Genomic DNA, 11,150 nt, shown 5'->3' on the forward strand with positions numbered 1-11,150 from the left:
AGCTTATTTAATCATGATGCTATGAATATCACTTTCCTTGTCTGGAATTTAGGAAGTAAATAACAAGCCTCAGAAGGATTCTGTTGCATGAGGATATACTCAAACAGCTGGATATGCATTAGAACAAGAAGTGTAATATATACTTAGAATGCTAAGAACTCCATTAACTGAACTTGTGTGTGTGTGTGTGTGTGTGTGTGTGTGTGTGTGTGTGTGTGTGTGTGAGAGAGAGAGAGAGAGAGAGAGAGAGAGAGAGAGAGAGAGAGAGAGAGAGAGAGAGAATCCTAGCATGGCTCTCTCTATCTCCATGTGCTCTCCATGTTCGATGAGCTTGTTTAGCCCATGGTGTCTCTCTGTAGGCCCACATGGTAGACATTTTTAGAATGATACTCTTCACCAGCCTGCCTCTCCATTGTGTTCTTCACGCTGGTTGTAATGAGACCCCACCCCCATGTCTGGAGCATCTTGTAAGACATGCTCTGCTTGATGAGCTATAGTTTAATCCAAACAGACAATAAAGACCTTGGGGGATTTCTCATTCCCTTCAATCCAGGGTGGTCATTTACATTACTGCAAACACATGTTTGCAAAATGTGTATTCTAGCAAATCTGCTATGGCTCGAGGGCTTTGCATATGTCCTTGCTTTCTTAGGCAGACATTGTCATGGTACACTTTTAGTAGCATGAAAATGTAAAGAATGGGTATCAATGTTTGTGAAGTTATGCACCTTCTATCTGGTGAATATAATGTAACCCTTCTATTAATCACAATAAAAAATAAGCAAAAAAGAATAATCTTCTAAGTACTTTAAACTGTTTGGATGTGTGGCTTTTTCTTGAAAAAATCATCTCAATGTTCTGAATTACCTTCAGAAGATGATAAACCATCAGAGTGCTATGCTTTTGACAAGACTGTCTTGACATTCCCTTGATGCTCATCTCAAATGAGGAAGAGTTTGGATTTTTAGCCTAGATTCTGAGTTATAGGCTATTCTGTTGCTTGTAAGAATGACATAAAAAATTATCCGTAATGGAGAGTAGTGGAGAAGAAAATTCTCTTCAGCACACATAACTATAATATCTTAGTACCTAATTTTATTTCCAAGTAGTATGAAATAAATATGATCCTATGGAGGGGGTGGCAAATAGAACTACCTGATCCCTATTTTACTTGTCAGTGTATCTGACTACATAATGGATAGCTTTTGGGGTTTGTGCTATCTACATATGTGGAAGTGGGTAATCTGTCCCATAGTCCCACACCCTTTCACAGGGAGACTCCACCGTTAATACAGTAATTTGCCTTGCTTTAAGTTGTTATAAAGTTAATGAATATGCTTAATGCATGGAATTTAGGCGAGTACTGTCCTAATCACAAATCATATTGACTGACTCTTTTGATTAGGGAACCTACTAAATAGAATTTAAGAAGATACTTGTGGTTATAGTGTGTATAAGTTCCTTACGCCCCAAACTTATATAATATTTTGATCCATTCATTTTGGTATAGTTAAATTATTTGAGATATTAAATAGAAAGGGCAAAGAACACTGATAGGTTGGGTTACTAGAAGAGTAAAAGTCTTGTAATAAGACTAAACTCTAAAATGAAACTAGTTTTTCTCATCTGAAATGAAATTTCTTGAGAAATACCCTGGACAAATAAGTGTGAAATTACACAAACTGTCTTATGTGTGTTCCAAAGTAGAAAGAGGAAAAAATCATGTGGAAGATAAGAATTTAGACTTTTTTTTGCAGTCCTGGGGCTTGAACTCAGGGCCTGCACTGAGCTTCTTGAGCTTTCTCAAGACTAGTGCTCTACCACTTGAGGCACAGACCCACTTCTGGCTTTTCCTGTGTATGTGTTACCAAGGAATCGAACCCAGGGCTTTGTGCAGTCCAGGCAAGCACTCTAACACTAGGCCATCCTCCAAGTCCCTTGATTTATTTAAAAACCTGGAAAAGTCATATAAATTATGTATCATCCTAAGAATATAGAAGATGCAGATGAACACATGTTATTCAGAGCCATTAGTATTGCACATACAGCCACAGATGTATGTTGTCAGTCCTGGGGACTGGACTCAGGGCCTGGGCACTGTCCTTGAGCTCTCTCAAGGCTAGCGCTCTACTCTTGAGCCATTACCACTTCCAGCTCTTTCTGTGTATGTGGTACTAAGGAATCAAACCCAGGGCTTTGTGCATGCTAGGCAAGCACTCTACCACTAGGCCACACTCCCGGTCTAACAATGAGATTTTTTAAAAAGATGCTTCAATGAGTTTTTTTGTAATGTGTTTTTCCCTGAGCCTAGTTATTTTCATAGTTAAATCTTCATGAAATGGAAATATGAAGATAAATAAGATACTATTTCAACAGGTTTTAATTTGATTTCTCTAATGACCAAAAGATTGTAATAATTACATGCATATGGATAGCATGCAACAGTTCTCATTTCTTGTCTGCAATTTCACCCACATTATCATCTAATCATTCATCATTTGCTTTTATTATTTTAATTTTAATTTCTTTAGTTACTAGCATGTTTCATTCTTTGTTCATAAGATTACTTATCCTCCCTGATTCTTTGTTAATTGTCTTCTGCTTATTCTAATATCTCCATTTTCTATAATTTCCATTTTCATTTAATTCTTTTTCTGTATTTATTTTATTTTATTTAATTTTGATTGAAATAATGTATACTGTATAATCTATTTTTATAAAGAAGCTATTATGTATTTGAGGCTTTCATTTGTTTTGTATTTTCCATATATATAAATATATATACATATATATACATATCTGTGTGTGGTAATGGGTTTTGAATGCCGGGGTGTGAGCTTTATAGGTATTCTTGCCTTCTTCAAGTCCTGTGTTTATATACTTTTTATAGCGTTTATTCTTACATATTTAATATTAGATAAGAATTTTCTAACTACCAGGTTGATTTTTCCTTACAAAATTCATATTCCATTTCTTTATGCCATTCAACAAATCAGTTTGTGAATACAATGCATTTTGATCAATCTCAACCTCTTCATGGGAAATTCATAAAATTGTTTGCTCATGGGCTCTTATCTATGTTTTATAAATGTAATCTTTAAGCAAAGCTTTCCCTCAGCCTCTTTGCTCTACCTCCTTCCCACCTGTAGTTTGGCCAATTTCTGCTTCTCTTGTTTGGAAAGGACTCCTCTAACCCCTCAGCTACAAGTTAGAACACATCAAGTATCCTTCCATAGCCATAGTGTAGTGCTTCACCAATTTATTACTTTAATTAGCGATCCCCACTTTCACCACAAGGTCCGTGACTTTGAAGGCTGTATCTAATTTGTTTCCCATCATAGATCTAGTACTGCAGAATATTTGGCATAAACATGTGATGATAAACAAATAAACCAATGCGGAGTGACTGAGAACAGGGTAATATTTTACAGCAAGCCAAAATCTGACATCAATTAGATACCAGCTGTTAACTCCATTATGAGGGAGGGGCTTATGGATGTATTTAGGTCTAGTATCTGAGGAGGAGTACTGGGGTCAAACATTGGGAGTCTATAGAGTCTGCTGCTCTTCATGGTGCCATCGGTGGGATGTAGAATCTCTGCCCCTTTCAGTGCCAGGAAGGAGCCAGAGCCAGGAAGGAGCCAGAGAAATCATTCTCTTTAGTAGTGTCTCTATCTAGAAAGACACAAACTGTGAGTTTAATTACAGTCAGGTTCAAAGCAATTTTGTACCTGCAGTTGAGTATATAGCTTTGGTATCTTTCATCCCTGATCATTCTTTGCTCTCCTTTCTATCAATATCAGACAGAAATACACTTTTTAAAGAGAATATCATTGAGTTTATTGTGGCCAGAATTCCATACTGATTGTTATGAGTAACCCTAGATTTTGCTTCACCCACCCCCCACCATTCACTCTGTAGATTTATGCCTATGTCTTCGAGAACATCAAGTCAGTCCGCCTGGAAGCTCTGCTCTTATCCTTGGTGAGCATCGTTGTCCTGGTGGTTGTCAAAGAGCTGAATGAGCAGTTTAAAAGAAAAATTAAAATTGTCCTCCCCGTCGACTTAGTTTTGGTAAGTATGAGATCAACATTTTAATTTTCTGCTATTCAGTCTTTGCCAGTTGTTGAGTTGAACTGCAGATGCTTACCGGATTGTCTCCATGAACCCACAGCCTCTCCTGAGACTCATTAAAGAAGGGCTAATTTGTGTGGCTATACATTAATGTAAGAACAGGAAACATATGTTTTCAATTGAGATGGAATTTTGCATGTGCTTTTGATTTTTTTGTTGTTGTTAATATAAAATGACAAAGCCTACAGTCTTGTAAGGAGACATTTCAAAAGGTAAGACTCAGGAGATCTCTAGCATGAGAAAGCAATAATGTGTGACAGTACAACCCATTGATCTGACACCTAGACAATGTACATAGAATATTATCAGTTAAAAATGACAATGAATGATTGGCATGGTACTGATTTGATTTGACTTTAGTGAAAGGGTGCTCCTGGTTTTCATTAAAAGGACTGGCTCTTTAAAATAGTTTTTTGCATGTTTGTGCATGGAGGAGCTATACATTATATTGTACTTCTCAGGCTTATGGCATCATTTATATGTATATGTTGAATAAGTATACGTATACATATGTATTAAAAGCTTTAATAACATGGGAACTTAACTAAACAAAACATTACATTGCAAAATAAGAGGTTAATACAATCATAACATATTAATACACTTTATTGGCCTTACTTATTTTCTTAATGCTTTTTGGATTATACACACATGTTATAAAAGGTGTCTGAATTATTTTGTCTGTTAAAATATCCCTTTGTGGGCTGGGAGTTTGGTCTAGTGGTAGAGTGCTTGCCTAGCATGCACAAAGACCCGGGTTCGATTCCTTGATATCACATACATAGAAAAGTCAGAACTGGTGCTGTGGCTCAAGTGGTAGAGCTCTAGCCTTGAGGAAAGCCCAAGGGCAGTGCTCAGGCCCTGAGTTCAAGGCCCAAGACTGGCAAAAAATATCCCTTCATACTGCTGCATTTTGTGCATTACTCAGGCTAGCACACTGAAAACTGCCTCTGAAGGACATGATTCTTTTCTACAGGTCTAAGGCAGAAGGCTTTTCCCCATAGCAAGGCTGTGTAATGCTATACTCTTGATACTTCGTAAAGATAGACATGATATGTGTGACCTACTTACATCTATGTGTGTATACTTCAAATAAACTGTAAAATTGCAGAGTACACTTTTCAGCAACACTTATAAAGTGTACTACTTTATCTCAAAGTTCTATAGTCACTAACAAATGCCTATTGTTTCTTGGGAAGCCATATTATGTTAGTTTCATAAAACCCAACACTGCAAATACCTTAGAGCTGATGGCCCTGGAGCTAGTAAGAGGCATTCTTACACAGGCAGTAAGAACCACCTTTAAAATAAAAGATATAGTTTCTACAATGTGAAATTTGCAAAAGCAAAGGCAAAAGTCTCAATGCAAGTATAAATCACAATGTTAAACAAAGCAAGGTCTCTTTTTCTACCTTGATTTAATATACCATGTATCTAAGTGGTAATCTTGACAGCTGGATTAGAATAGAGAATTATTCTGCTTCATTGATTTGCTGGAATAGTAAAGCCTCTGGAGACCTAGCTCCTAGACTGATTTGTCTTCCCACTCCAGTTCCGCTTCCCTCACAAGTAAATTCATGGTTTAACATATAGATACCCTGACCCCTGGGTCCACATGTGAAATATCCCAATGCTATTGCAACCATCACATGCCTATTCTTGGGATGCACTGGAAGATGCTCAACAAGCACACTGAGATATTTAAGCAGGAAGTGATAATGCTGGATAGATAAATGGATTTGGATCAAAAAGACGGTAGAGATTTGACCTGGGCCTTTCTCTTGACCCTTCAAAACTTCCATCCTATGGGGCAGGTTGCAGTTGTAGATGGGCTAGATTGGAACCCACTGCAGCACTGGCTCCCTGAGCTATCTGATCTAACTCAGGTTCAAAGGCAGAGCTGACCTTACACACATGTGTGATATTGACATAATGTTGAGGATGGTCCAATGACTCAATGGATAAAGGAAATTTAATTATGCTAAAGAAATATAGCAAGGAAATAAGATAGTATCTGAAGGACTAATTCAGTCACTTTTAGAAAAATTACTGCTCTATAATAATATTTATATATTTTGTACAGTATAATCTAGATGGTTTTTGTTATTTTTCTCTCTCATTCTTCTACAAATTACCTTTTTTTAGGTCATGTAATGTTTTAGAAATGTCTGCAAATTTAGAAATGCGCAGATAGGAGAGAGACAAAGTGCCATTGTTGGCTATTAATCGTTAGATACTCTTTATATTGCTACTGTAGTTTGCTACAGTTTCCTTTGTGGGTTTGCATATGTTTTTTTTTTCTTTAAGTAGATAATTAGTTTATGTGCTTGAACAAGATGAGCCTTGGTAAATTGATATTCCGACTATGTTCAAATTATCATAATGAAAAAATAATAAGGAAATGGGTTAAAAACAACTTAGGGTGATATGGATGATAAAACAAAGGCTGTATTGCCTTTGATTTATGTTTTAAAGATGACTAAGGGTATGGACAGAGAACCTGTGACTTTACTTATAAACCTCACTAATAGCTTGGTAAGATTTCAGACACTACAGGAGAAGGGGACTCAATGTTCAGGAAGTAACGTGTCCACTCCCTGATGAACGTAACTGTAACCCCTCTACACCACCACAACAATGAGATACAATAAAAACAGATTTCAGAGACTTCACAGGGGTCATTAAAAATTATAAAGAAAAGTAGAGGAGAAGAAAGGGTGGTAAGAAAGAATAGAAGCGTTGAACATGACCAAAGTAAGTTATACACACATGTGGAAATAACACAATGAATCCCTTTACTTTGTTCCAATAATATATGCTAGCTTAAAACATAGTGTGCAAACTTCAAGGAATAGTCAAAGTTCAAAATTCAAAAATCTTCAAGGAGACTAAATCATTGATGGCTAATGTAAATTAGAAATAAGGATTCATTATCTTAACATCTTTTTTTTTTTTTTTTTTGCCAGTCCTGGGCTTCGGCTCAGGGCCTGAGCACTGTCCTTGGACTTTCTCAAGGCTAGAGCTCTACCACTTGAGCCTCAGCACCACTTCCGGCTTTTTTTTTTCTATGTATGTGGTACCGAGGAATCGAACCCGGGTCTTCATGCATGCTAGGCAAGCACTTTAACCACTAGGCCAAACTCCCGGCCCCTATCTTAACATCTTGAGGTACTGTTATCATAGAAGGAATATGTGTTGCTTTATAAAGTATCCCTTTGGGTCATGAGACACAAGAAATTAGGTTGGACTGTGGGATCTGAACATACACATAAAGATGCATACACATAATGCACAGTTACATGATCTGGTTTACTGAATTTTGTTTCCCTTCAAAATAGGCCACAATTGTGTTGATATGAGGTAGAATCGTAGAAATGACATTATTACTAGGCTGCCATCCAATTTTGAGACCATAAATTTATGCTTTCATGTTTTATAAATATATTTTTAATTTTACATAGAAATGACACATATGTGTGTGGTATACTATAACACGTAAATGCTGTGTGATCTGTAGTAATCAGATCAGCTAATAATGAATATATCTGTCACATCAGATATTTAGAATTTCTTTGTACTGGGAACAATGCAAATCCTCTCTACTAGCTATTTTGAAGTGTAATATTTAATCTTGTGCAAACCATGGTTATCTCTCTCTGCTACAGAACACCAGAAATTGTTCTTCCTATCCATCTGTACTTTTGTATGTGTTACCATCTCTATGACTCTTCCTTTACTTTTCAAGGTTTTTGGTTTGTTTTTTTTTTTACTTATTGGAGACAGGGTCTTTGTGTTGCATGTACCCCCATGCTTGGCTTGCTTTTTGTAATTTTTTTATGTGTGTCATGGGGCTTGAACTCTGGCCTGGGTGCTGTCCTTGAGCTCTTCAGCTCAAGGCTACCACCCTACCCCTTGAGCCCCAGCCCCACTTCCCAATTTCTAGTGATTAATTGGAGACAAGCATCTCACATTCTTTAGTGCCTGGGCTGGCTTTGAACTGTGATCCTCCGATCTCAGTCTCCTGAGCAGCTAGGAGCCACCATGCCTAATTAATAAAATACACATAATGTCTGCATTCCTCCTGAAATCATAATGCATACAGTGTTTACTTTGCAGTGGTTTTAGGGTGCTTGAAAGACTAGTAATATGTTTCTTTTATTTTTTTCCCTCAAATGGAACAACACAGATTATTGCTGCATCGTTTGCCTGTTATTGTACCGATATGGAAAGCACATATGGATTAGACGTAGTTGGTCATATTCCCAAAGGGTAATTTGGTCTTTCTTTTCCTATTTTATTTATTTGTTTGTGTTATGATGGGGAAGAAACGGGGTTGGTGGTTGAATATGCAGTTTGTTTGTTTTTGTGCCTATATGAGAAAATTCTAAGGAATTTCTTTCATAAATGATAGAATCAAATGCCTGGTACACCAGACACTGATACATATATAGTTGACAGAATTATCATTGTTAGGACCCCTATTTTTTAAAAAAATTTAACTTCATTTATTTTCCAATGACACTAAAATAGAGGAACCAAAGAATATTTCTCATCAATTAAAAAAATAAAAATCCCCTCCATTTTGATGGAGGCTAAAGATTATGACCTGAATCAACTGGAACCTTCTAAAGGCTGCTCTTGCTTCTCTGCCTTTCAAAGCCAATTTATCATTTTCTTTTCAGGCCAGTTCCTGCTGATATTAGACACATTCAATTTTCATGAAACAAAAGTTGTTTGGTCTTAGAAATTGTAGCAGTTTTATGTCTTAGGACCTATAATCACACAAATCAATAGATCATGGGGTATACACGTCAATAAAGGGGTAAAAAGTCATGTCATTCTTCCAATCTGTTTTAATTTCCTTTATTTGGAGGGACCTTTCTGGAAACATCCTTTTAAAGCATCATAAAAATGAGCAAGCTTTTGAAAAGAGATGAAGTGGAGATCAAGTCTCAGCTGCTCCATTTTCTTTGTGACTTTAACCAAGAATGTTTTCTTCTTCCCTAAAGTGGTTATAGGGGTGCTTTGTTTGAGGGTTTTGAGGAGAATGAAATGAAATGGCGAATACAAAAAGGCCAGCATTCTATTTACATAAAATTATTAAATCAATATGAACTCACTTCCCTTTTTCTTTGACTTTGCCAGAGAGAATTTTGTTTTGATTTGTTTGTTTTGGTAAATCTCCCAAAGAATCATCAGGAATTCATAAATGAGGATGCTCTGACTTAAGTGATTTTCAAAGGGTTATAAGACAATGGCTGGGTATTATTTGAAAAATTATTTTAGTCATTTCCTTGAAATGGAGCTAACTGTTGTCATATATTTTATAGCACCAAGTAGCTGAAATCTTCCTACGTAAGTTTTTCTTCACAAGCATAAGCCTTAGTTAAGCGCACTGTGAAAGAGTTGAGTTAAAAATGTAGTTAAGATAATGAAGTCAGTGAATGGCATATTTAGGGATTAGTTCAAGAATTGGAGCCCACAGTAAACAAGGGTGCTTACAGCTCTTTGGAATACAAGGAAGAAAATACCTTCTCCAATGGCAGCCAAATAAATATTTAGAAGGATTCAAATGAAAGAACGTTTCCACATTTCCCTTGGTTTCTCATACCAGGCAATGTGTGTGTGTGTGTGTGTGTGTGTGTGTACATGGAGTCAGAACTTCTGTGATGTAACCTAAATTCCCTGAGCACAATTATCAGTTGGATACAGGAGGCCTGTCCCTGTGGTGGTGTTTCTTACAATTTTACTTTCCTGCTAAATAATGTTGAAAGGAAAGAGTTTCTGAGGGCAAGATTGCTTGATTTTCTCATGGAGTTTCACTTAGTGTCAACCTCAGAGCCATGGCTGAATGCATTGCAAGTTGTTTCAGACGCTCCAGGAAGGCTGAGGACTTCAGCATGTTTCTCTTTCCACAGAATTCCTCCACCTCAAGCTCCCCCAATGGGCGTCCTCTCCGCCGTAGTCACTGAAGCTTTCGGAGTGGCACTTGTAGGCTATGTGGCATCCCTGGCTCTTGCTCAAGGATCTGCCAAGAAATTCAAATATTCCGTTGATGACAATCAGGTAGGGTATGCCTCCGTTGTAGCACTGCTCAGAGTGCAGTCAGATCTCACATAGGCCTACTTTGGCAATCTAAGTGATTTTGTATTTGATTATGGTGGGGTTTGAACAAGGACAAGTGCTTGCTAGGTTAGCCTTCTACTACTTGAGTAACATTCCAATCCCTTTTACCCTTAGTTATATTTTGAATCATGTCTCATGCCTTTTCCTGGGCTAGCCTGGATTACATTCCTTCAATTTATGCCGCCTTTGTAGTTAGAGTGTCAACCATGCACCAACATGCCAAGCTGGGGCTTGAAATGGGATTCTTTCTCAGGCTGGCTTAGGACTGCCACCTTCTGATCTTTGCCTGTTCCGTCATGGGGAATACAGGTGTGAGCTAGCACAACAGGCTAAACTCTTTAGCTCTATATTTTCCATGCCCTCCTAGGGCTTATGATTCATATTTATTTTGTTTATAGTCTTCATTGCTGGAGCAGAATCACATGTTCTCTGTATAAAATGATGATTTATTTTGGGATTCATGATGACAAGGAGAAATGGATGGATTCTGATTGGCTGTAGATGCCATCTGGGAAAGGGAGTCTTGATAGAATCAAGATTAATTCTGAAGTTTTGGCTAATGAGGAAGAATTAGGGAAGAACTGACTGGGTTGGTACATGTCTGCAACTCAAGTTAGGAGGGTGATAAACCTATTAGACATCAAATCCAGATGTGAAGTTAAAAAAAGTTGAATGTAGTGGTCCAAGTTGTAGGTATAAATTTGGGAGATGTCAACATGTTTTTAAGTAGCTAAGATATGCATACAAAAACAGAAAAAGAAACGGTTTGATGATTGTAATTGAGTGAGTGGTCAGAGAAGTAGTGGGAAACCAGAGAAATTTGAGGTCACAGAAAATAAGGAAAAGCCAGGTGCCGTGGCTCATGCCTGTAATCCTAGCTACTCAAGAGG

The 11,150-nt window shown here is 37.3% G+C and overlaps 1 protein-coding gene across 2 annotated transcripts in view; it reads left to right on the forward strand.

Moving 5' to 3' along the window:
* Slc26a7 (solute carrier family 26 member 7) overlaps nucleotides 1-11,150 on the forward strand; it is a 111,827-nt gene that overhangs the window by 61,590 nt on the left and 39,087 nt on the right. For both annotated transcript variants that reach the window (XM_090339051.1, XM_090339052.1), the window contains 3 exons: nucleotides 3,922-4,074; nucleotides 8,321-8,403; nucleotides 10,053-10,200. In XM_090339051.1, coding sequence (XP_090195177.1) covers nucleotides 3,922-4,074; nucleotides 8,321-8,403; nucleotides 10,053-10,200 — 384 coding nt within the window. The remainder of the gene's footprint in view (nucleotides 1-3,921; nucleotides 4,075-8,320; nucleotides 8,404-10,052; nucleotides 10,201-11,150) is intronic.

Source organism: Megascapheus bottae, chromosome 9 (genome assembly GCF_031878675.1).
Source record: "Megascapheus bottae isolate mThoBot1 chromosome 9, mThoBot2.hap1, whole genome shotgun sequence".
NCBI classification, from domain to species: domain Eukaryota; kingdom Metazoa; phylum Chordata; class Mammalia; order Rodentia; family Geomyidae; genus Megascapheus; species Megascapheus bottae.